This window comes from Diabrotica virgifera, chromosome 7, assembly GCF_917563875.1.
Source record: "Diabrotica virgifera virgifera chromosome 7, PGI_DIABVI_V3a".
NCBI classification, from domain to species: domain Eukaryota; kingdom Metazoa; phylum Arthropoda; class Insecta; order Coleoptera; family Chrysomelidae; genus Diabrotica; species Diabrotica virgifera.
The window spans coordinates 203,983,207-204,010,432 of NC_065449.1; the positions used below are offsets into that span (position 1 = coordinate 203,983,207).

Consider the following 27,226-nt stretch of genomic DNA (forward strand, 5'->3'; position numbering starts at 1 on the left):
GGACAGAAATAAAATCAAATTTATAATTATAGTGACTTTTTAAATAGTTTTGAAAAGCCACAGGTACGTAATTCTAAATGTTTCAGTTGTATTCCAATAAAAAATTATCTTCATACCTATTTGGAAAATGTAAAAAAAATAATGTACTTACCTAGTACTTGCTATGCTATCCCCCAAGTAGGCAATGCTTTAATTTACATAATCTGATTACGAAAAAACGTTTTACAAATTTTCATCTAATGTATCGTTTTCTTACTCTATATATTGTTGTATTTTAATTCAACAAAAATCAAACTAATAAAAATTCATATAAACAAAATGTCAAAAAGTTGTTCAGTTTGTGTATATTCCCACATGACGTATACGCGAAGGTGGTGCAGTTTGAAATCGCTTCGACTCTCGTACGGCGGGATACACGGGAAGTAGGTTCAAGCCCAATGCAAATTATATCATTTTTTTAATTTTTTTTATAGATTTTATGATGATAAGTATATTATTATATATTTTTTTTCAGAAAATAAGTATTTAATTAAAATTTTTGGCAACAATTATTGTTCAGAAATCATTTGTGGCATTTTTCAATGTGTTTGTGTGTGTTTTATTCTTTTATTTTTTTAATTTTTGGTATTGTTTTAATAAAAATGTTTGGAAAGTAGTAGAGAAACTGTTTAAAGTATATTGATTTTGTTGAAATCATATAATAGAAGTATAACTTCTTACGTGCGTACAAAGTACACACATTCTTTTTTTTACTATGTATAGGTACAAAATGTGGGTTTTGTAACGAAATCAAAATCATGCAAGGCGTTTGAAAGAATATAGATTTACAATAAGATATACAATAATTAACCAGAGGTTAATTGAAAACTAGAAAAGAAGAGGCAAACCCGAAAATTAAAATAAGGAAATTTGTATAATCTTCGATTTCTACCAAGTACAGTGTCCGTATAGAGGAAAGTAGTATAGATTATCGGTACTCCAAACTGATAGCGAACATATACAATAATGCAACCATGACCGTCCGACTACACAAAAATACCAAATCTACAAAAATCAAAAGATGAATTAGACAGGGAGACACGCTATCTCCCAAACTCTTTACGACAGACAGTACTTGAACATTCTTTGAAACAATTGGAGTGGAACGCAAGGAATAAATGTCGACGGCGAAAGGCTTTCCCACCTACGATTTGCAGACGACATAGTTCTTATAAAAGACAACTTAAAAGAGATTAGAACTATGCTTACAAAGTTAGATGCCACCTGTAAGAAAGTTGGTTTAAACATAAATTTTGGAAAGACACAGTACATCACAAACCTGATACCAATTGTCATTGGTCCATAAATATAAGTACTTAAGACATGAAATCCAAATTCCCAGGGACAATCAAACTGCCGAATTACGAAGAAAGATCACCTTAGCATAGGCCATATATGGAGCACTATCAGACATCTTCAAGAGCAACATGCCAAATTATTTAAAAAAGAAGACGTTCGACCAATGTGTGCTTCCAGTCATGACTTACGCGCCGAAACATTATTGTTAACCCAGGCACTGGCCCAAAGAAGAATGGAGCGGTCACTACTTGGACTTACTCTCATCTCTCAGAGACAGGGTCAGAAATGAAGAAATCAGAAGAAGAAATTGTGAGAGATATGTATGAGGGAGAAACGACTAGTGTTAGGACAGGTGTGGGAGAGACTGATAAATTTCAGGTGACAGTAGGATTGCACCAAGGCTCGGTGCTTAGTCCTTATTTATTCTCATTAACTTTGGACCAGATAACAGCGAAACTACATGGTAGCATTCTTTGGTGCCTAATGTATGCTGATGATGTAGTGTTAATAGGAAATAGTGAAAGAGACGTAGAACAAAAACAACTGTAACAGTGGAGACAATCTCTGGAGGAAAAAGGTTTAAAACTTAGTAGGACAAAAACAGAGTATTTGGAATGTTCATTTAAAGATGAGTACTACAAATAAAATGGTATCTTTGGATGGTGAAATGATTGTGAAAAGCAATAGTTTTAAGTACCTAGGATCGGTATTACAGAGTAATGGAGAAATAGATGGAGATGCATGCAGTAGAATTAGGGCTGGATGGATGAAGTGGAAAGAAGTGAGTGGTGTGTTGTGTCACAGAAAAATTCCAATGAAGCTGAAGGAAAAATTCTATAAAACAGCCATAAGACCGGCTATGATATACGGAACTGAATGTTGGGCAGTGAAAAAGAAAGAGGAACAACGAATGCATGTGGCGGAAATGAGAATGCTTAGATGGACGAGTGGAGTAACAAAGAAGAATAAAATTAGAAATGAGTATATTAGGGGTAGACTAGATGTGGCACCAATTGATGCCAAAATGAGAGAGCATAGGTTAAGATGGTTTGGTCATGTTCAACGTCGAGACGTTAATCACCCAATACGAAGAATAGCTGAAGTGCAGATTCCTGGAAGGAGTAGAAGAGGAAGACCAAAGAAGACCTAAGGGAGACGATAAGGCAGGACATGTTGGTAAATGGGATTAACATTGATATGACTCAAGATAGAATTGTGTGGAGAAATGCAATTAGGGAAGCCGACCCCGCATAGGGATAAGGCAAAGAGAATGATGATGATGATGACAGGCGTCACAGATGTCATAGAACGAGTAGCATGGCTGAAGTGGAATTGGGCGGGCCATGTAGCCAGAATGAAGGACGAGAGGTGGACCCAAAAAATTACAGTGTGGAGATCACGAGCGAGAACAGGAGCGATAAAACAGAGTCTCCGACCACGGGAGACAAAAGAAGTGGAGGTAGATCACCTACACGATGGACAGACGAAGTCAAAAGGATTGCTGGGAATTGGTTGCAGGACGTCCAAGACCGACAAAACTGGAAGAAGTTAGGGAAAGCCAATGTTCAACTTTGAATGCAGAAGGCTTGATGATGATGACAGTGTCCAACTAGGACAAAACTCGTAATGTAATTGAAGGACAGACTTGAATACAGAAAAGACTTCATGTTTTCTGGTGCATAATAGGTCCTCGGCTATAAAACCAATTACAATTTTTTTCTGGAAAAAATTTTTTCTAAATTTTTCATCTAAATTTAAAATCAAGATGCAGTAGAAATAAACAAACCAAGACACGTTAAATGCTACTAGGAGCACTTCCGAATCATAATTTACAATGTATATACATTGTAAATCCCAAATCATGATTTCCAAATTTTATACATTGTAAATTATGATTCGGGAGTGCTCCTAGTAGCATTTAACGTGTCTTGGTTTGTTTATTTCTACTGCATCTTGATTTTAAATTTAGTATAGGTATTTTCAGACAATTTAGCGGTTGCCTTTTGGTTCAGAGGCATATGTATAGTTGTGTTTACTGGGATCTAAATTAGACATGGCTAGGTAGCGACATCATTCTTTTAAGTGGAAAATTATTAAGAGGCTACATCAGCGCGTCATCAATTTTTTTTTTTCGAAAGTTTTGCGAACTTTTAACAGTGCGGCAACAGTGCGACGACAGTACGACATTGACAGTGACACTATATTATCACAAACGAAGGCGCAATGTTGTGGTAACAATAATTATGATACTCCTGGAAGCGCTAAATTTTGCCAAGTCAGTCAAGTTAGATTTCTTGTTATAGATAATCGATTTTTAGTAATTCCAATATGACACAAAATCTAGGCATGGGATAAAATAGTATATTTGAAGAAAGTGTAAATACAAAGGTAATACAATATACCTATACATACAAATGTAATATAATAAGGAAAAAATCAGGCGTTTAAGACGTCATCGAAAGAATTACGACGCTATAGTGACACTGGACAAGCCACTTGACTTAGCTAGAACTCAAGATAACCGGTGAACAAGGCGAATCATAGAATGGAGGCCCAGAAACAACAAAAGAAGTCGAGGATGACCACCAACTAGACGGATCGACAATATGAAAACAGTAGCAGGAAACTGGCTACAAGGGGCTCAACATTGGAAGAAACTGAGGGAAGCCTATGTCAATCAGTGGACACGATTAGCTGAATGATGATAATTACGATCGTAATATCTTTTTTATAAAGTATTGTCATTTATAAATTAATCAGCGACCCTGAAAAGAAAAAAGCTAAGGGAAAAGAAGAAGAGTCATTTATAAATTAATATTATGAAATGTCCTACACATATGAAATGCAAACTTAATAGTTTTAAAAAATAGACCCTTCGCAATTAAAATATACCTTTTATTCATACATCATAATAACATCTAAATGATAAAGCAACAAGATAAAAACAGAATAATTGCCATTTTAAGTGTTTTACGTTTCCAGTAACCTCAGATGACCTTTTTAATTTATTTCTAGCCGCAAACACCAATTTCTTTTTACTGTACAAGCAACATGTACATTACCATTGTTTCCATTAATCTAGATGTATCACGCAAGGTGTACCTATTTAGTTTCCAAGAAACCCATTTCCCATTTACAAGTGTTCGTTGAAAGTTGGTTTTAACAGGAATGAAAATATGAGCCTCTATCTTCGAGACTTTGATATAAATTACATCTACGACTTATTGAAGTTTGCTGAAATTGCTGCAGTGACTCCTCCACTGAATCGCAAGAAACAAGAGCTGACTAACTTCAAGTATTACCATATAATAGTGATTGTACTAACAATTATATTTGCAGCTTATTCATCATATGGTATTATAGTATACTTCATTCCACGATTCAATGGGACCAGTACAACCCTGAGGCTTATATGTGTAATCATAATAGCACTTCTGAATATCTTGTCTGTCTTAGTAGCAGCATGTAACGTTCATACTTGGAACATGTTTCTTAAAGTGTTTAAACACTTAGATCAGAAGCTAAAATACCAATCTCAAAAGGAAAATAACATTCTAAAAGTGGAACTTTCTATGTATTACTTAGTGCTTTTCACCATCTTTGGATATGACGCTTACATTTGGTACAGCAATTACCATTGGGATCTGTTTAAGTTTGTCCTCTTTAAATATGTAAGTTTCATCCATGCTAACGTAATGATGCTGGTAATACTCCATTTCGCTTCTGCTTTATCAAACCGCTACAAAAAAATCAACAACTTGCTTATTAAAAGTAACGATTTTCATAATATATTCAACAGTTTAATAGGAAAAGGATCTAAAGACAAATTAAACAATTTGAAGAGCATCAAAGAAGTAACTGATTATTATCTGCTCCTTTCTGACTTGGTAGAGATGTTTAACAAACTGTTTGGTTGGCAAATATTTATTGTGACTGAATATATTTTGCTGTTCTTTTTGGAATTTTCCAATGGGCTTATGTTGAGTTTGGATCCTGCACAAAAATCTGGAGTCTACCATGATCTGAGAACCGTTCTTTCGCTGGTGTTATTTTCATTATTAACTATAGTAAGTATAATATATTCGCTGTATTAGAAAAACGCCAAAATTGGGAAAATTTACAGAATGAAAGTTCAAATATAGTTTCTTATTTCTCAAAATACGATATAGAATACGATTTATTGAATTTCAAGTACACACACCCAAACTTATATGGAATCATCTGATATTTCTTACTATTTTGTGCGAATTTAAAAAAACAAACACACGAAGTCAAACAATATTTATTTTAAAGCAATTTAATAACAAATACATAACAATTAAATAAAACAATAAGGTATTTAACCAACAAATTGAAAGTAGTTATTTTAAAGTCAATAGCATACAAAATTTCAATGTACAACGAATAATGTTTAAATTGTTTTTATTTATTTCTATTTGTATTTTGTGGTAGTCAGTTTTATCACCTCTAGTCCTTATGCAAGCTTCAGTTTGCGTTGGACGCTCCCAATCAAATTATCAACATTTTGTTGTGGTAGGTTGCTCCATCCTTTAAGAGCAGCTTGTACTAGCCTTTCGGAGTTTTGTGGATTATCTCGGCGAGATTTAATTTTTCTTTTAAGCATATCCCACAAATACTCTATAGGATTAAGCTCGGGTGAGCAAGCACGCCACTCCAAACAAGGGATACCTTCTGCTTCAATGATGTCTGTAGTCACTCTAATGGTATGTAGAGGTCCATTATCATGCAATAAAATTAAATTGTCTCCTGTTGCACCTCTCCAGAGCCTGACTACAGGTTATCAACATACCTTCTTCTTTATCTTCTTCGTCTAGCCATTCACGTCCACATCTGAACATAAGCCTCTTCAAGTCTTCCTTTCCATTGTTTTTTGTTGTACGCTACTTGTAGCCGATTTTTCCCGGCAGTTCGTTTCAGATCATCTGTCCATCTCATAGGAAGTCTGCCTCTGGGTCTTTTGTGTTCGTATGGTCTCCAGGTTAGAATTGTTCTGTGCCATTTGTTAAGATCGCTACTAGCTACATGTCCTCAACATACCTGTGAGCAGTTAAAGTTGATTGGATGAAAATTAAAGGAGTATTTTTACGGATCACATTTCCTCTCCAGAACTATATTTGTGAACAGATCTGACAGTTTTCGTTCTTGTCTGTCTTCCTCGACCTCTAAGTACACGATTTCATGGGTCATCTGATTTTATAGAAATCCTGACTTTTTTTGAAAATAGCACATTTTTTCAATTCTTAATGTTCCAGTTTTGGTGGTGAAGACACCAATTTAGGCGATTAATCTTGTGCTGCCTGGATAACTCGGGAACCCATAACTGTCTCCTGCTGTATACTTATTGGTACGAACTCTTCTTCTTATCATTTCAACTAAAACAGTTACACATGTAGCTTCCAAAAGCTGCCTTTGGAGCTACAGGTGAGAAATCTTTGGGTGTCTTCCAGCTGATTGGACAATTAAACGATCTGACTTTCCCTTGCTTTATTTTTGAGCTTTCCTAGTTCCTGTTACCTAGCATAGGTTTTGGACAGAACGTCCTGTATTACGCATAGCTCTACAGCTATGTCCCTCAGAGAACATTACTTTCTCCACAAGACCAATAATCTTTCCTCGTTGAAAGTTCTATAACCCCACATCAGGCATATTTTCGGTTTTGGACGCAAAAGTTAGTTTATTTATTTTCGTTCAATTTGCAACTCAAGCAAATAACCTACACCGTACCGAGCTGTACTATTCGATTGTTTTATATACTCGTTTATTTTCAATAAAAACCTTTAGTCTTCGCAACAACAACTTTTTTCAAAAGAAATAAATAGTACTTTAAAATACATGGTGATTCCATATAAGTTTGGGTGTGTGTATGATAACATATATTTAAAATCATATTTTAAAGTTATTATTAATTTTTGTGGAAAGAATTTATAAATGTATCACCTTTTGAAACATGGAGATATTCTGTATTTGATCAGATATTTCATGCTCTCTCTTTGCGCTTATCCCTATGCGGAGTCAGCTTCTCTCATTATATTTCTCCAGAAGTTTCTCTCTTGGGTCATATAAATATCAATCACTTTTACTTTCATGTCACGGTCACGTCAATAAACGTCTCGACCTGGGTCTTCTTTGGTGGTTATGGTTTATGATACATCGGGGCAGGGCCCACTCGTGAGTCCTTCAGATACTTAGACCTCCTACGGCGGGTCCATTGTATCACTCCTATCTTACATACCAGGTCCATAAGAACCTGGTCATTGGCGTTTATGGGGTCGAAGCTGCACCGAGCTCCCATCCGCCAGTCCAAGCAGATGAAGGTGCTGTCGGAGTCTACAGTGGCCGGTGATCATGCTGACAACCAGGGAGCATCTTCTACGATCCAGAAGAAGCAGTTGGGCTGTAAGACTTTTGGATGACCCCACTATGTGGAGCCTGGCCTGTCTCATACCTCCACAACTGGCACAGGAGTCCTGGAACCTCCGCAGAAGAGGCTCCTTGAGACTACCCCGACCAGTACTGAAGGGCACTACAATTACAAGTTCGGGTCCCACAGGCAGATGAGATGAGCCCCGTCTTGCCAGGACGTTAGCCCGTTCGTTACCTTCCACACCTGTGTGTCCCGGTATCCATACCAACCTAATCCTGTTGGTTATAGCAACATCATCCAGAGCTCCCTTGCACTCTTCATGAACCAGCTTAGAGCTGATCTTGGGCGCTTTCAAAGCCTTTAGCGCTGCCTGGCTATCAGAGCAGATAGACATGGTCCTGCCTGAGCAAGCCCTATCTGTAATCTCTTGAGCACATGCCAGGATCGCAAAGATCTCGGCATGAAAGACTAATGCATGAAAGCCAAGAGCCTGGCTAGACTCAAATCCGAGTCCACCACCATACACTCCAGCACCTGCCCGCTCGTCTGTTCTAGACCCATCTGTGAACCAGGTGAGCCCACTCCGACAGATTAGTGTAGGTTCTCGTTCTTTCAGTTCTCGTTCCCATTCATTCCGGTCAGGTAATTGAACCAAGAAGGAGGATGAGAACTCAAATTGCTGTCTTATACCATAGAAAGCACATGACAACACTCGATAGCCTGTCTCTAAATGTCACAATGGCTCATCCGCCCATTCGTTCCCAACCAGTATCCAGAGCAGTTGAGACGATAGGCTGCCATCATGGCTTCGTGCTCTACAATGAGATGTAGAGGAGGTAAATCCAGCAGAACCTCAAGAGCTGCTGTGGGAGTGGTCTTCTGAGGTCTTCCTTTTCTACTCCTCCGACTAACTCAATTATAAGCAAACCATTTGCACCCGATGTTCCTCTTTCTTTTTAACTGGCAACATTCAGTTCCGCACATCATAGCTGATCTTAGGTCTTCTTTATACAATATTTTCCCTTCAGCCTCATTGGAATGTTTCTGTTACACAACACACGACTCACTCCCTTCCGCTTCATCCATCCAACTCTAATTCTACTGCACGCATGTTCAGTTATTTCCACATCACTCTATAATAACTATAATAAGTACTTAAAATCATTACTTTTCACAATTATTTCACCATCCAAATATATCATTTTATTTTTTAATAACTAACTTATTTTTTAAATGAACATTTTGTCGTACTCATTTTTAAACAATTTTCCTCAAGAACTTGTCATCACTGTTCCAGTTTCTGTTCTAAATTGCTCTCACTGCTTCATATTACTACATAAGACATTATCAGCATCCGTTTCATTGAACCAGATAAAAGCATCCGTATTGCTATGTAGGTTTTTAGCTTTCACTGCATTCGAGTGTGAAGACCAGGGCTCTGTCCTGGGGTACTGCTTTGGAAAGCACAATGAGATTTTGAAGACCGACCTGGGCATTGGTGGACAGACAATAGTATATACAGCAACTGGTGACGCTGGTGGAGGGTGGAGCACAACAAAAACTAGTCAGTCGTACATAGAAGGTATCGAGCCATCAACACATTGAGGAAGTGAATAGGAAGCAGGGACCTTAAGTTGGAGATCGTGAAAACTGAAGCTATGATGCTCAAAAGTTCGAGGGCCAGAGATGATCGGATCTTTTTGCCCTGGAGGGAGAAAGAATCTTAGGTACATACCAAAAAAGTAAAGTACTTGGGAGTAGTAATAGACACAAGGCTAACTTTTGATGAACATGTTAAATACGTCGTCCGCAGGACAGAGAAGAGGGCTGCAGTTCTGACACGTATTATGCTCAACGTGACAGAACCAGGGGCTACCAAAATATTAATTTTAAGGAAAGTGGTCCGCTCTACGCTACTCTAATGCGTCACCGGTATAGCAACAAGTGCTGACAATAAAAAATATAGGAAGATGCTAGAGAAAGTCTAAAGAAAAGTAATACTAAGGGTTGCACGTTCAAATAGAACAATATCATGAGTAGCCATTCAAGTGATCGCGGATGTTTTACCCATCCATCTGACAGTGGCCGAAAGGGCTATGACCTACGGGAAGGATGAGCAATAGATAATATTAACTAAGAATAGCAGCATAGCGGAGTTGCAGGAAGATCGGACAGATGAGCATAGGGCGACCAGAAACACTAAAATTACGTCTTTATCCAGTTCCTAACAAGACACGGCTCCTTTAGGGTCTATCTGGAAAGGTTAGGGAAGATTGCCTATAGAAACTGCACAGTTTGTGGAATGGCTGACACAACCAAGCACTGTGTATTTGAATGCAGAATGATCAACGAGGATAGAAACGAATTACACAGTAAGGTAGGTAAGGTAAGTGCAAATACCATGCTGCAGGTAGCAAGGAGGACGAACACGAAAGGAAAGCCTATAATGAGGTGGTTAGGTGACGTGGAAGATGACCTGGAAGCCTATAATGAGGTGGTTAGATGACGTGGAAGATGACCTGGAAACTATGAATGCAGGACAATGGAGGAGAATTGCACAAGGGACGTCTGAATAGCAGGACATAACCAGACAGTCAAAAACCCATCCAGGATTATGATGCCAAAAAAGAAGAAGATAGCAAGGATGGGAAAGACTGAATACAAGGCAATCCTGGAGGCAGTAACTTTGAATTGTCACAAAGAAAGGAATATTAGAAAGGGATCTTTAGCAAAAATAAGTAAGAGAGAGAAAGAGAGGATGAAAGTAGCTTCTCCCTCTCTCTGCAAGAAGCTGAGATACCAGCAAACTCATGAAGGTAACAAGTAAGACGGGTTACTAGGCAGGTATTCATTTCGCCATTATAGGGTCTTAAAGTTCTGTAGTCATCAAATGAGCCTCTACAACAGTATGTTCTGTTTGCTAATAAATGTATTCTTAAAAAATCGTCATGTACCTACTTTCAATATATTTCTATATTTCACTGTTTTGTAGCTTTAACAACAAACTGTATAACTATTCAGTCTTTCAATATTGTAATATTTTATGAGCTCATGTATGATCAGATTTCTCTGTTGTATTTTGGTAACAACTTTTACAATCCTCCTCTTTCTTTTATAATCATAATTTTGCTGATTCCATCAAAGAAGAATGTAGTAAATAGTATTTTGCTTGGAAAAAATTATAGATTAAACTGTCTTATTGTTAACTTTTAGTGTTACCAAGCAATGATCATCCTTTACTGCGAAAACGTAAATAAGGAGTCAAGGAACACGCTTAGCATTTGTTACAAGCTACAAGAAACTGTGGATCCCATGTCAGAAGAAAGAAAGGAATTGGCTATTCTGAGCGATGTGGTCAATTTTATGAAGACGAAGATCAACGCTTCAGGCTTTTATACCATTGATCGTAGTTTATTAGGCAGATTCTTTGCTTATATGTTTTCTTATTCCATTGTTCTGCTTCAATTCAATAGACAGACAACTATTAGAGAGACTAAAATCAACAACAGTTTTTACAATGCAACGCTTACATGTAATTAATTAATAAAGATGATAGTTAAAAACATGTATTAGTTTTTATATTTTTATTCTTTATTCACGACATAGGTACACAAAGTGGGTTTTGAAACGAAATCATAATCATTCAAAAAGGCGTTTGGAAGAATCGAAATTTGTAATAAAATATACAATAATTACAACAGAAAGGATTTCAAAAACTAGAAAAAAAAGAGGTAAACACAAAATTTAAACTAAGGGAAATTTTATTAATACCAAAAGGGCCCCGCAGAAACCTTATGGGAAATGGTTCTCTGTCAAATGCTCTGAAATTTTGGGTTCTGGTAGACCTTGATCTATAGAACAAAAGTTTCAATGGGCCCCTAGCTGGATGGGTAAAAGAGATTATATTACGCCCTAGTCCCTAAGACTACATGTACAATACCACTGTATGTACAATAAACCCCTAATTCGTGGCCTCATAATCTCAAACCTCCGCAAAGTCAAGATTTCTGTTTGAAAGTTTGATTTTTTATATGATTTGGAGAGGCCGATCTATACTAGTGTACATGGGCTGATCCGAGGGGTGTGAAGGGTGGCCGTCGTACAGATACCGACCAAACCTTATGCGCTCTACACAACAGACGAGCAAGCTACTGTCAGCCTTATGACGGGCAAGGTAACCCACATAGCATTAAGTGCTTTACACTGCAGACAGACATAGGTACGCGGCGTTTTCACAACAGTCGAGTAAAATAACTTATCAAACATTATACCTAAGATTGATCTTCTGGCAATTATCATGGCTATTTTTACCTTCGAGGCAGCTGCTCTGAACAGTTGCCTTGAACTGCAATCAAACCATTCTCTCAGGTTCTTCAACCAGGAAACGCGTCTCCTTTCTACACTTCTCCTACCATCTATTTTTCCTTGAATTATGTCTCATTATGTTATATCTCTCATCACATGTTCGAGATATTGCAATTTTCTTTCTTTTATTGTGTTTTGATTTCCCTGTCTCTGCCTATTCTCCTTGACACTTCTATATTAGTGACTCTATCTTTTCACGAAATCCTTAACACTTTTCTAAATGTCCACATTTCAAACGCGTTAAGTCGATTTATTGCATTCCGGTTTAATGTCCATGCTTCAGCTCCATAGTAAAGCACACAGGTACATAACATTTCATTAGTCTTACTCTTATTCTTCTAGTCGAGCTTTTACACAACATCGATACAGCTAGACGCCAAAAATGGATAAAGACTGTCGAAAACCTTGACTTCAAAAAATCAAGCTGACAGGCATGGTCCCTGTTGCGGAAAATTGGAGGAGCTAGCCAGCTAGAATCCAGAGAGTCTAAAATGCCTCCTAACAAGGTTGCTTCCCATATAGTATCTCTATCCAGAGCTCCACGAGATCGAACACATACTACCAACGTGAAAAGAGACTTAAGGGCATTAAAACAAATGAACAGAACGAACTCCGAATATTCAGCAAGAATACTTATTTCTGAAATCACACATGCGCTGAAAGAAATGAAGTCAGGTAAAGCACCTGGGTTTGATGGAATCCATCCTGAGTTCTTGATACACAGTGGTGCATACACGAAACAATCGCTTGCAATGTTCTTTAATGATATACTTCAGTCAGGTAACATTCCTTTGTCACCTAAGCGAACAAAGATAATTGCAATTCCGAAACCGGGCAAATCAAACGATAAGCCAGAAAACTACCGCCCCATAGCTCTACTCAGCATGGTATATAAACTATTAGAAAAGCTTCTCCTCAACAGAATTAGTCACAGGATACTAGAAAATGTCCCCATTGAACAAGCTGGCTTCCGCCCTCATCGAAGCTGTACGGACCAAGTGCTGTCATTAACAACTTTTACACAAGCTAGTTTTCAAAAGAAACAGAAGACAGCAAAAGTATTTATAGATCTAACAGCAGCATATGATACTGTTTGGAGACAGGGATTAATATATAAACTGGCCCGTATTATCCCCTACAGAGAGATAATTAACCTCATTGACAACATGCTGACAAACAGAGCCTTCCAGGTTATAATGGGAAAGGTGACGAGTAGACAGATGAAACTTAACAATGGTCTTCCACAGGGTTCTGTCCTTGACCCTTTACTTTTCAGCTTCTATATTGCTGACATGCCTGAAACCGAATCTCGAAAGTTTGGATATGCTGACGACTGGACCCTTGCAACAAGCCACCAATCTTTAGAAACTACAGAAATCACTCTCAAGAATGACTTATCCATCCTCAGTGAATACCTTAAGAAATGGAGACTACAACCAAGTACTACAAAAACTGAAGTATCAGCTTTTCATCTCGACAACAAGCTGGCAAACAGAAAATTGCGAGTGTATTTTAATAACAAGCTGTTGAAACACAATAAATACCCGAAATACCTTGGAGTTACTCTAGACAGAACGCTCACATTCAGAGAACACCTGACGAAAACAGCAGCAAAATTGAAAACACGCAACAATATACTACAGAAACTCGCGGCACTACATGGGGATCCACAGCATCAACTTTAAGATCCTCTGCTCTTGGCCTGATATATCCGGTGGCAGAATACAGTGCACCAGTGTGGCTAAATAGCAGGCACACCCACCTGGTCGACACCCAACTAAACCGTGCTATGCGTATGATAACATGCACAATTAAGCCCACTCCTACAATGTGGCTACCTACCCTTAGTAATATAGCACCACCCAACCTACGCCGCGAACATGCATTGGTTAAAGAATATAACAAAATAATGGACAGTCGCCATCTTCTAGTCCACAACGACATACCCGATATTATTGGAAACCGTCTCCGATCCAGGTTACCCCCTCTATAATCTGCTCAAGCGCTGCAGCAATCCAACTTTGACATAAATACCCGATGGAGAGAAGATTGGGAAAGTAAGACAGATTCGCATTACCATAGTCTACCAGACATCATAGGAAAACCTAGCGAATTTGAACGTCCCCGTAAGATTTGGGCAGCCCTTAATCGAATTAGAACAAACTGTGGAAGATGCGCCGACTCAGTCTACAGATAGGGTAAATTTCCCTCGCCTTCTTGTGACTGCGGCGCTGCAAGACAGACGATCAGTCACATTGTCCAGGAGCATACACAGGCGACCCTATATAGACTTTGTAAGAGCAACCGGAGGGTCAATCGAATATATAAAAAACTGGATATCTGTTTGTGATGCATTGTATAATGCATAAATCTAAATATTATATTCTGTGATGTACTTAAGCCATACGCTAAATAAAAATAAATCATCATCATTCTCTTTGCCTTATCCCTATGCGGGGTCGGCTTCCCTAATTGCATTTCTCCACACAATTCTGTCTTGGGTCATATCAATGTTAATCCCCTTTACCAACATGTCCTGCCTTATCGCCTCCCCCCAGGTCTTCTTTGGTCTTCCTCTCCTACTCCTTCCAGGAATCTGCACTTCAGCTATTCTTCGTATTGGGTGATTAACGTCTCGACGTTGAACATGACCGAACCATCTTAACCTATGCTCTCTCATTTTGGCATCAATTGGTGCCACACCTAGACTTCCCCTAATATACTCATTTCTAATTTTATCCTTCTTTGTCACTCCACTCATCCATCTAAGCATTCTCATTTCCGCCACATGCATTCGTTGTTCCTCTTTCTTTTTCACTGCCCAACATTCAGTTCCGTACATCATAGCCGGTCTTATGGCTGTTTTATAGAATTTTCCCTTCAGCTTCATTGGAATTTTTCTGTCACACAACACACCACTCGCTTCTTTCCACTTCATCCATCCAGCCCTAATTCTACTGCATGCATCTCCATCTATTTCTCCATTACTCTGTAATACCGATCCTAGGTACTTAAAACTATTGCTTTTCACAATCATTTCACCATCCAAAGATACCATTTTATTTGTAGTAGCTCCATCTTTAAATGAACATTCCAAATACTCTGTTTTTGTCCTACTAAGTTTTAAACCTTTTTCCTCCAGAGCTTGTCTCCACTGTTCCAGTTTTTGTTCTAAGTCTCTTTCACTATTTCCTACTAACACGACATCATCAGCATACATTAAGCACCATGGAATGTTACCCTGTAGTTTCGCTGTTATCTGGTCCAAAACTAATGAGAATAAATACGGACTAAGCACAGAGCCTTGGTGCAATCCTACTTTCACATGAAATTGATCAGTCTCTCCCACACCTGTCCTAACACTAGTCGTTACTCCCTCATACATATCCCTCACAATCTTTACATATTCACCAGGGACTCCTTTCTTATTGAGTGCCCACCACAGAATCTCTCGAGGAACTCTATCATATGCTTTCTCAAGATCAATGAATACCATATGAGCGTTTGTTTCTTTACTCCTGTATTTTTCCATCAACTGCCTTATAATGAAAATTGCATCTGTTGTTGATCTACCCTGCATAAAGCCAACTTGATTCTCGGATATTTCGGTCTCTTCACGTATCCGTCTGTCAATTACTCTTTCCCATATTTTCATGGTGTGGCTAAGCAGTTTTATAGCCCTGTAGTTTGTACATTGTTGTATATCTCCCTTGTTTTTGTAAACAGGTACCAGTATACTGCTTCTCCATTCGTCTGGCATTTGTCCGACTTCCATAATTCTATTAAATAGACCTGCTAGCCACCTTGTTCCTGTCTCTCCCAATGCTCTCCATACTTCCCCAGGAATATCATCTGGTCCTACCGCTTTTCCTTTCTTTATTTTTTGAAGCGCTTGAGCCACTTCCTCGTTGGTTATTTTGGTGACCATTGCTGCTACTGTCTCCGTTGACTCTACAGGCTGTCTGTCAAATTCTTCATTTAATAAGCTGTCAAAGTACTCTCTCCATCTCTTTTTGACTTCCCTTTCGTGAACTAGTATTTTATTATTTTCATCTCGGATACATCTAATCTGATTAAAATCTTTTGCTTTCCTTGCTCTCTGTTTGGCTATTTTATATATCTTCGTTTCGCCTTCCCTGGTATCAAGTTGATCATATAGGTTTGAATACGCTTCTGCTTTGGCTTTTGCTACTGCTACTTTCGCTTCCTTTTTCGCCACCATATAGTTTTGAAGATCTGTGTCGGATCTGGTTTCTTGCCACTTTTTATATAATTTTCTCTTCTCTTTTATTTTTCCTTGTACTTCGTTTGACCACCACCAAGTCTCTTTATCCTCAAACTTTTTTCCTGACGTTTTCCCAAGTATTTCAATAGCAGTCTCTCTAATACTACTGGCCATTTTTCTCCAAATTGTATTAGGGCTTCCTTTCATGTTCCAACATATTTTTTCTACTATTCTTCTCCTGAATAGACCTTCTTTCTCATCTTTCAGCAGCCACCATTTGATTTTTTGTGGTCCTCTCCGATATTTTTGTTTAGTTTCGCTTTTTACTTCGATGTCCAGAACAAGCAGCTTATGTTGTTGGCTTACTGTCTCACTCACTATTACCTTGCAGTCCTTGCATTCACGTATGTCTTCTTTCCTTATCATGAAGTAGTCTATTTGGGATTGATGTTGTCCACTTTTGTAGGTAATAAGTTGAGTTTCTCTCTTTTTAAAGAATGTGTTAACAATCGCCATATCCAATGCTGTTGCTAATTTAAGCATGTCATCTCCAGCTTCATTTCTAGTTCCAAAGCCTAATCCCCCATGTATTGTTTCATATCCTGTCTTGGTTTGGCCCACATGTGCATTGAAATCACCTCCTATTATAACTTTCTCCTCTGCTGGAATATCACTCAGTACGTCTCCTAATTGATCATAGAAAGCTCTTCTTTCATTCTCACCCAGACCTGTTTGGGGAGCATACACACAAACAACATTCAATACCTCTTTATCAATTACAAATTTCACTGACATCATTCTATCACTCGTTCTTACAACTTCTACTACGTTACCTTTCATTTCACTATCAGCAATTATACCAACTCCATTTCTAGTGTTACTACTCCCTACATACCACAATTTGTATCCTTCACCTAGTTCTTTCGCCCTTTGTCCTTTCCACCTAGTTTCTTGAATACAAGCAATTTGAACTCTTCTTCGTTTGAGCGCATCCACTAACGCTAAATAAAAATAAATAAATAAGTCTTATTCTGAGGGCCAATGTCAAATCTTTGATGAATAAAATTGTTATATCAGAGAGCTTAGATGCAGCACAGAGCTGCATGTATGTAAGATTGATAGTGTATGATTGTAAGATTTGTCAATATTATTCCCTTTGGGACTTTGTCGACGAGAAATCCATTCGATCAAATGTTCTTCGACGAATTGTACATTGGATAAATTGTGCATTCGACCAACTGTTTGTCGACTAATTTTCCGTCGACGAGGTGTTCTCGACCAACTTTCCGACACTGGGACTGGAGACTTTTGTTCTACACATCAAAGACTACCAGAACCCAAAGTTTCAGAGCATTTGACAGAGAGCCATTTCCCATAAGGTTTCTGCGGGGTCCTTTTGATACCAAAATATTCCTAGACTTTTCCGATGTGTACAACAAGGTACAATAAAAAGTTTTTTTTCTTGTACATATTAATTTTTATTAAAAATCTATATGACTAAACTGTATAAGTACGACAATGTATGTTCCAACATATGAGAATACTGATACAATTAATGAAAAATCCACTTCAAAAAATCCAGCTGCCGATATAGTTGGAAACTTTCTATTGATTTGTCTAGCTAGATATAACAATTCATGTCGTTCTTTTGAACTGTATGGAAGAGAATGTTGCAACTTGCAACATAAATTAAGAATGTGTGTTGATTCTTGTTTAATCAGTCCACAAGAAGCTATGACTAACCAGTTCCATGCCTAAAATAACACAAATTTACAGTGGTCAAATCTTCTAATAAATGACCTAAATAAAAATTATAATAAATCTAATCCAAAAAACGAGCAGTTAAGCCGGCCACTCACGATACTGCGGTGTCGTTCGACAAAATCGTCGATGATATCAATTCTGCAGTACTGTAGCAGACATGCCAGTCTCTCTACTGTGGTCAAATCGTACGATTTTGTTGGATGCACGATCATACATGATCAAAATTTTTGCCAACTAGTCGAATTCGACGAAATTAAATGATGCCGCAGTACCGTGAGTGACCGGCTTGACGTATTGCCTTTATTGACAGGTGAATATTTGGCTGAACCGCAAACATGGCGAAATCAACTATCTGACGCAGATGGTCTCAGCAGTGGCGTATGGTTCCGCGGGACCCGCGGAATCAGGGCCCGGGCCCTGCAGGGGCCCGCTCTAACGCGTTTTTTGCTTCATTTGTTTCTAATTTGATGGGGACATTTTAAACTACACACTAGGATATGTAACTGCTACATAAATTTTAATTTTTGTGTAGCTACTTATAAATAGTAAAAACGAAGAATACCTATTCACCAAACAATTTAAAAACAATATTTATTAAGAAACACAGCGAACCTTTTTGTAACGTTCCTTACTCGTTTTACCTGCTTACCGAGGCAATGGTTTAAACACTTGTAGCGTAGACTAACCGCCGGTGTCTGCCTAGACGTGCTAACTCAAACACTTGTATTTCTTATTTATATTAGCGCGATACATGAACAAGTTGTAGGTAAACTAGAAAGTTGCAGAAATTCAGCAACTGAGATATCCAATGCAAGTTTTATACGGTGGGTTATAAAAATAATCCAAATACAATATGCTCGATGCTCGATACTGGTGTTTATAGCACCCTCATCCTTCAGTCTGTACGTTTAGGTAATTCTTAATAACTGAAATTAAATTCTAAATATATACAATAGTGGTACGGATAATCAGGATAAATATAGACACTAACTTCTTTTTAAGAAAATCTCGTCGTTTGATAAAAGATATCATATCATTTATCAACCCCACCGTTATCCAAGGTTTTTTTTTGAATTTTTTTTATTTGGGCGTTTTATCTCCCTAGAGGTTTGTATGTAATTATTGAACTTATTTATAAATGTACCATATGCAGTTTGAGAATCTATTTTGTTGATATAAATTGCATTCCAATGTTCATTTTTTAAAAGCTGTATTAGTTTTCCGATGTTAAGGTTTTTAATTATGACGGGAGATTTAGATGTAGAAACTTCTTGAGTTAAAAACGATAGGATTAGTATTAGCATTTTGATTTAATAGTCTATTGTTTTTTAAAAAAAGTTTCTAACATTAAAAGTAAAGTTGTTTTGTTGGTTGGTAAAAAAAATCCCGAAATCACTCTTTAATTACTTTACTTATGTATTAGACAAGGCGAAAACGGCGGGTTCGTTGGAAAAAATATTCCCATGAAATTTGTTTGCATAATCACATTCGTGAGACACCCCAGAATAAGGTACAAGAAGTCGCCCACGCGAGAAGTGGTCCAAATTTTTTAATAATTTTTTTTAATCAAATTACAATATTTTCGGCCCGAACCATTCCGGACAAAAAAGGTATCTTGTAATTTTTCTCTAAAGTTGATCGTGTTCGAGTTATAAGCAATTTAAAATTTGAAAAACGCGAAACTGGCTCGACGGCGAAACGGCCGACGGCGAAGTGGCTCGACAGCGAAACGGCGACGGCGAAACGTCCCAGTCCGCCATGTGGAGCATAGCCTATATGAAACCTCCACAACTGGCCCAGGAAACCTGGAACCTCCGCAGAAGAAGCTCCTTCAGCTTACCCCGACCAGTACTGAAGGGCACCTCAATCACAGGTTCGGGTCCCATAAGTAGCTTAGGCTAGATTGTTATTTCATTTAAACTAAGCAAGTCTCTCTTTCATTCCGTTTTCCCACTATAAGTTGAATGAACAAATGAAGGTAAATATAGAAATTGTAAGCCTACTTTACTTACCACAAACATAAGAAATCCACATATAGAATTGAAGGCAATTTCTACAGTCAATTGATCAGTTTCTCCCGTAATCAATAAGGTATTCAGCGAAACCAAAATTTTTAAAACAGTTGCGATGTTCATGAACAATATAACTACTCCAAAAATGTTGTTGAAAATATCTACACAGTCGAATAAAAGGTTAAATATTTTGGATGCTTCTAAAAGTCTACGAAAGGTATTATCTTCAATTATTGAGATTTGTGGTAGTAATTGTCCGACAGAGTTACATCTTGTTAAGATAATGTTGTGTTCCACCTTTAGGGTTTTAACAAGGTACTTTTTTAATCCTTTGAAACTGGATCTCAGGGATAAGGCAGTATTATAGATTACGGTGACAGTGAGAAATATGTAGTAATTCATTATGTTTTGAATGAATTTGGCTATCAGTAGCTTTAATTGATCTACCGAATTTAAACTTGCAGTAAAATCCCTAAAAATAAGTAAAATTAATAAAATTAAAGATTTATAATCCCTTTGAGAATTATTGATAGCACAGGTTTTATAATAAATCGACCATGTGAAGAACAATGTCACTTTAGGGCAGCATTTATGTCATTTGGGACTGAAGGCTGGATGAAATTAATCCTCACAGAGTTGAGATCACCCATTTATAGACGGTGATGAAATTCCCTTCAACCGGCCATAGTACTGCGGTAAAGAAAACAAGGGCAAACTACTACACTAGGTATACACTATCTACCAAGAACAATGGCTATGCAAAGTACATTAATGTTTCATGTACAACTGAACATGATTATAAGCAGGGCCGGCGATAACGGGCCTGCAAGGGATGCACTGCAGGCGGGCGCCCCTGTTTGGGGGGCGCCAGAATGAGCTTTTTTCTGTTGGTGTTATGCAAAATACTAAAAAAGAAAAATGTAATTTTTTAAATGTGGTTTAAATTTGTCTTAATGCCCTAATCTGTGTTTGTTAGTTTTGAATATCACACAATTATAAATACAAAAATATGCAATGGCTCATAGAATTCTGACCATGCAGTAATATAATTTATTGGTCAAATACTTATATCATATTTCAACCAAACAACTTGTTTTGTCAGATGATGGGTCCAATAAAACTGTAACCGAACTTTATTTACCGGGAACATTTGCGGATAGCGAGACACCGACTTACCTAAGTCGGTTCCTCGCTGCCCGGAACACACGTTTTTAGGACACAAGTCCAAAATCAAGTCATTGATAGGGAGAACAGCTCTTCTAGCTACCTCTAAAATCAGGTGGTTTAACCACATAAAGTAATACAGAGGATGTCCCATTACCCAGGGTATCCAAGGTAACATTCAGTACAAAGTCTCCTCATTCGTTATGTACTACTATAGGGAGGGGCTTGTACTTGGGGGTCAGATAGATACCACTCCAGGTTATGGGCGGTCAGATAGGTACCACTCCTGGTTACACATTGTGCCCGATTTGATCTTCGGACATTGTGGGTCTCACTATTCCATTAGAAGAGACATAATGTCCCCGAGGCTGGTGTACAAGTATCTGTGTGTATGTGTGTGTGGGTGGGGGCTATTGTGTTAGTTTTGCAGGCGGGCACCTTATACCCTAGCGCCGGCACTGATTATAAGTACAAAAACCTTCCCCGGTGCAGATGTTCCCACCGACTATTGTCTAACCTCTGTTCACTTCAAATTCATGCGATGAGACCCCTCTCCATATAGTCTAAGAGCTAGTGAACCCTTCGACTAACGGTCGTCCTGTAAGGCTAGAAATTTTTCTAGTGATAATTCATAGCACACCAAGGCTAAAAACCATGACCTGGCAAGCCTCAGTGGTGCACGTGTATATACCAGGTGAATCGAAAAGTGCAAATTTAGGGGGTAAAATAAACTTTCTCCTGTAAGGTTTAAATTTAAGTATGTGTTTGAGTTAGTCATTTAGAAGAAATGTGTAGAATGACAGGCGATTCTGAAGAGCATAAGACCATGCCAGGCGAAGGGAAAGATTAGGGGTTTTTCCTAAAATTATTCTTTTTGCATCGAACAAATTTATTTTAGGTTTTTTGGATCATTCCAAACAGAAAACGTCTTTAGTGATTTTTCTCTTAAGTTAATAGTTTTTATTATATAAGCGATTGAAAATTTTGAAAATTGCGAAATCGGCCATTTTTAACCTTAAATCGGACATTTATCTAAAAATTTTAATGTTGCCAAGGTACGTAGATATTTTTTAAACATTGATTGATGAAATCCCGACGAGTTTTTTGCAATAAAATATCGAAAACCTCTTTGTTTCTTTAATTGCTAATCAAGCGGGTGCGACACTGTAGTATAAGTGAGGACGTTTGAGTTTGCATAAATTCATTATCTCGACAATGGACAAATTTCAAGAAAAATTCTCAGACAGGTCGATTTTTATTTTTGAATTAGGACTTTTTGGCATATATATAATACTAGTGACGTCATCCATCTGAGCGTGATGACGTAATCGATGATTTTTTTAAATGAGAGTAGGGGTTGTGTGATAGCTCATTTAAAAGGTTATTGAATTTTATATTTACTTATATAAACATTAACATAATTACTTATACAGGGTGTACAAAAAATTTTTTTTTATTAAATTAACTTTGATTAAATTTGACAAATAGAAGAAAAAATTGTTTTGTACACCCTGTATAAATAATTATGTTAATGTTTATATTACTGAATAGAGAATTAAATAACCTTTCAAATGAGCTATCCCACAACTCCTACTCTTATTTAAAAAAATCATCGATTACGTCATCACACCCAGATGGATGACGTCACTAGTATTATATAAATGCCAAAAAGTCCTAATTCAAAAATAAAAATCGACCTGTCTGAGGATTTCTCTTGAAATTTGCCCATTCTCGAGATAATGAATTTATGCAAACTCAAACGTCCTCACTTATACTACAGTGTCGCACCCGCTTGATTAGCAATTAAGGAAGCAAAGGGGTTTTCGATATTTTATTAAAAAAAAAACTCGTCGGGAATTCATCAATCAATGTTTAAAGAATATCTACGTACCTTGACAACATTAAAATTTTTAGATAAATGTCCGATTTAAGGTTAAAAATGGCCGATTTCGCAATTTTCAATCGCTTATATAACAAAAACTATTAACTTAAGGAGAAAAATCACTAAAGACGTTTTCTGTTTGGAATGATTCAAAAAACCTAAAAAACTTTATTCGATGCAAAAAGAATAATTTTAGGAAAAACCCCTAATCTTTCCCCTCGCCTGGCAAGGTCTTATGCTCTTCAGAATCGCCTGTCATTCTACACATTTCTTCTAAATAACTTACTCAAACACATACTTAAATTAAAACCTTACAGGAGAAAGTTTACTTTACCCCCTAAATTTGCACTTTTCGATTCACCTGGTATATACACGTGCACCACTGAGGCCTGCCAGGTCATGGTTTTTAGCCTTGGTGTGCTATGAATTATCACTAGAAAAATTTCTAGCCTTACAGGACGACCGTTAGTCGGAAGGTTCACTAGCTCTTAGACTAATACTATGCTTCTTTTCATGAGCATTTTTCAGTGCGTCACAAATGATAGAAAAAAAGGTAAGTCCGTGATAATATACATTTTAGTGACGACATTTTAGTTAATTCTGACAGTTGTCACATTTTATTTGCAATTTTGCATAAAATGAAATCAATTGTGTTCATTGCATTTATAAAATGGTATTTTCTTTGATTTGTATAGTCTTATAAATTGAACAGATTATATTCGTAGATATATTATATAATTTGTAAATAATTTGTTTTCGATTACAGCGCCATCTATTGACAACTAGAATATATGTTATAAATGTCACCGACGAATTGTAATCACCGACGTGCGTTTTTTTCTGTCACATGCAATTTAATGTGTTAGAAAGAAATCGAAAAATTGTGACGCATTGAAAGATCCTCATTAGAAAAAGCATAGTATGATTTCGTGTGCTATTCAAAGTCATTCTTACTAACCTAATCAGTTTTGCGGGTATGCCAAGGATATGCCACCTCGATATTTGGCAGTATTTATTGGATTTTAAGGAAATGAAGAAACAGGTGATTTTTGATTTAAAGGGCACACTTTTTTACGGTACAAACATCTGTCATTTGTCAACCCCCTCCTTTCAACTTCCCCCGCCCTTATTTTTAAATAGGGAATAGGGGTCGTGTGTGAGCTCATTTGAAAGGTTATTCAATTCTCTATTCAGTGATATTAACATTGACATATTTATTTATACAGGGTGACCAAGAAAAATTATTTTGAATTAAATTAATTGACACAAAAAGAAGAATGTATGTAATTTATTTAACTCAAAATACATTCTACTGCTGATAGAAAACAGAAAAACATGTTTATTTGATAAATACACATTGTTTGTTGCTTAAATTCAATATGCAACATACCAAGAGACAGATGGGTGGCAGCTTGAACATTGAAATTACGCGAAAAGCAATGTTTATTTATCAAAAAACTTTTTTCTGTTTTCTGTCAGTAGTAGAATGTGGGAGAATGGAAGTGGAAGGGAGGGCAGGGCGGCTTTATCCATTAGGTAATATAGGCAGTTGCCTAGGGCGGCCAATTATGAGAGGGCGGCAAAAATACTGTACAAAAAAATATTTGTACATAAAAATTAAAATCGAATAACATTTAAGTACATCCATCAATGGAATAGAAGTACATCCAGGATTCAGGACTGCAGGCCAGAATAAAAAATCACAATAAACTTACAAGTACGTATCACCTTGCTCTGGACATGAATAGAAGTACATCCAGGATTCAGGACTGCAGGCCAGAATAAAAAATCACAATAAACTTACAAGTACGTATCACCTTGCTCTGGACATTCTCTCAATTTGGTAGGATCTTTAGCAGCAGAATTCATTTTTTTACAAGAATCATATACATTTTTCTCGGCGTCCACATATAGATGAAAAATTTTGACTGACAACTTAAAATCGCCTGTTGTGAAATCTCTTAATGAAACTAGGTGGTCACATGAAAGCGTTATACACTGCCTTCGGCGAAATAAAAAATGCGCTTTTTCATATCTCTAACGACGAATGTCAAACTGCAGCTGTGAAACATCAAACACTTTCTATAAGCCAAAAAATTGTGCCCAAATAAAACATATAAAGAAATAAGAAAGAGCAAAAGAAAAACTCAAATTTGACGAGGGGGCCGATGATGAACTAAACTTTTTAGCTAGTGATGAGATGAAAATCCACACATTCTATATTATAATCGACACTCTGATAAGAGACCTGAATAGACGTCTGGAATCCCATCGACTTATTTATCAACATTTTCTTGATATAACAGATTTGCCAAAATTAAACAATTAAGAAATTATTAAAGAAGCTGAAAATCTGATACAAATTTATAAAGACGACCTAGATACATCTTTCATACATGAATGCATTCGCTAACACATTGCGTGCCACGTCGCTCATATATGAGAGTCCCAGATATTTTGCCAGGGGCCACGTCGCTCATTTTTGACATACGTATGACACGTATGACTAACTTTCATGGCCTTGGATATCAATGGCCTCTGAGAGTAGTATCCCGATTAAAGCGTGGCACGCAATGTGTTAAAAGGTCATTTGGATACCCAATAAAATCACCAATTGACGTATCTAAATATAGAAGAGTGGATTGAAAGATATTTTCCGTAACTTTTCCAATTGCAAAAGAATTAAATTAAAAAATGAATTATTAAAGATTAAATCCGAGAATTATAAGAATTCCGCATTCCGAAATTAAAGAATTAAAAATAATTTCCGATCAAGTATGAAGCAAGAACGTCTTAACAATTTGTCGATTTTTTCCATAGAAAGTGACGTAACAAAGGCGATAAATTATGCATTATAGATGATTTTGCCAAAGAAAAATCAAGAAAGAAATCTCTAATGTGATCGAACTGGAATGACAATTTTTTCTGTTATATGTATATAAATATCGTAGTTTAAATCCATTTTTAGTGTATTCTTATTTAAATAAAAAATTCTGCTTGCAATTTTTTTTTCGCAAAAATGGTACATGTTTGAAGGGCGGCTACTAGAAAATTGCCTAGGGCGTCAATTGAGCTAAATGCGGCCCTGAGGAAGGGGGTTGACAAATTACAGATGTATGTACCGTAAAAATGTGTCCCCTTAGATCAAAAATCGACCTTTTTCGTCATTTCTTTAAAATCTAATAAATACTGTCAAATATCGAGGTTGACTGTTTTCTTTGGCTCACACTGTATTTATTTTAAAAATTATTGCAAGATAATACTTAAAGGGTATCTTACCTGTATTGAGCAATACCAATGACAAATAAAAAAACAATATGACCAAGCACGACCTCTAGAACCATATAAATTGGGTTTCTCCAAAACGTCTCTATCTGCAACTTCTTCCTTAGGATATTTTGAAGCTTTATAAACTGAGACCATCTCCCTTTATTCCAGAAAACGTTTCCCAATGTAGATATTATGCATATTATTGTCAATAGCGTATCAGTAAAACTTATAAGAATGACATTAGATGTTCTTGATGTCTTATAGGTAGTCTGAGATCCGTACCATTGCACGTAAATGTATCCAAGCACTAGTAAGAATGAAATCAAAGAATAAAAAAAGTTTTTCAATGTTTCGTATCGCTTCCAATACAAACATTCTTCGTAAGGTAAAAATAATCCAAACAGGCATAATATGTATGTATATAAACATAAGAATTTTCTAAAACAGTACGAAGGTATCAACATGTTGATACCTGTACAACATGTACTTGAAACACCGATTACTGGCTCTAAAAACGAGATTCGTGCGAGAATTTATTAGGGTTAAACACATTCATTTTTGTTGGCATTTTTATTGTATTAAAAGACAAACAGATGGAATAAGGTAAGTTACAGATAAATTAAAGTTGATAAGGGTTGTAATCAACGAAACACGTTTATAAACGTAATTTTGATCAAACAATTGATGCATTCGCTGAAGGTTCGTTAACATTAGATTATGACATGAAATATATTAATTATGATGTTTTTATAGTTGTGTCCTAAGTGATTATCATATAGGTCAGGGGTCACCAATTAGATTCTCTTAGAGTCCGTTTCAAT

The 27,226-nt window shown here is 36.9% G+C and overlaps 2 protein-coding genes across 2 annotated transcripts; one reads left to right on the forward strand and one right to left on the reverse strand.

The window, feature by feature from the left end:
- Nucleotides 1-4,485: 4,485 nt before the first annotated feature.
- On the forward strand, nt 4,486-11,263 carry LOC114326544 (gustatory and pheromone receptor 39a-like). The gene is made up of 2 exons (XM_028274938.2): nt 4,486-5,405; nt 10,937-11,263. Exons 1-2 carry the CDS (start codon nt 4,515-4,517, stop codon nt 11,261-11,263), a joined length of 1,218 nt encoding a protein of 405 aa, XP_028130739.1. The 5' UTR covers nt 4,486-4,514.
- A 6,495-nt stretch (nt 11,264-17,758) lies between these two features.
- Nucleotides 17,759-26,861, reverse strand: LOC114326552 (uncharacterized). Its single transcript, XM_028274944.2, has 3 exons — nt 26,415-26,861; nt 20,090-20,561; nt 17,759-18,067 (listed from the first exon to the last, which is right to left on the reverse strand). The coding sequence occupies exons 1-3, from the start codon at nt 26,477-26,479 to the stop codon at nt 17,795-17,797; spliced, it is 810 nt and encodes a 269-aa protein (XP_028130745.1). The 5' UTR covers nt 26,480-26,861; the 3' UTR covers nt 17,759-17,794.
- Nucleotides 26,862-27,226: the final 365 nt, after the last annotated feature.

What these genes read in the sequence shown, in the direction of transcription:
- LOC114326544 (XM_028274938.2), top strand. Translation starts at nt 4,515, where the DNA reads ATGAGCCTCTATCTTCGAGACTTTGATATAAATTACATCTACGACTTA. An exon ending in TATTTTCATTATTAACTATA is followed by an intron (nt 5,406 to 10,936) that starts GTAAGTATAATA and finishes GTTAACTTTTAG; the next exon opens with TGTTACCAAGCAATGATCAT.
- LOC114326552 (XM_028274944.2), bottom strand. Translation starts at nt 26,479, where the DNA reads ATGGTTCTAGAGGTCGTGCTTGGTCATATTGTTTTTTTATTTGTCATT. An exon ending in ATTGGTATTGCTCAATACAG is followed by an intron (nt 20,562 to 26,414) that starts GTAAGATACCCT and finishes ACTTATTTTTAG; the next exon opens with GGATTTTACTGCAAGTTTAA. An exon ending in GTGGATTTCTTATGTTTGTG is followed by an intron (nt 18,068 to 20,089) that starts GTAAGTAAAGTA and finishes GTGTTATTTTAG; the next exon opens with GCATGGAACTGGTTAGTCAT.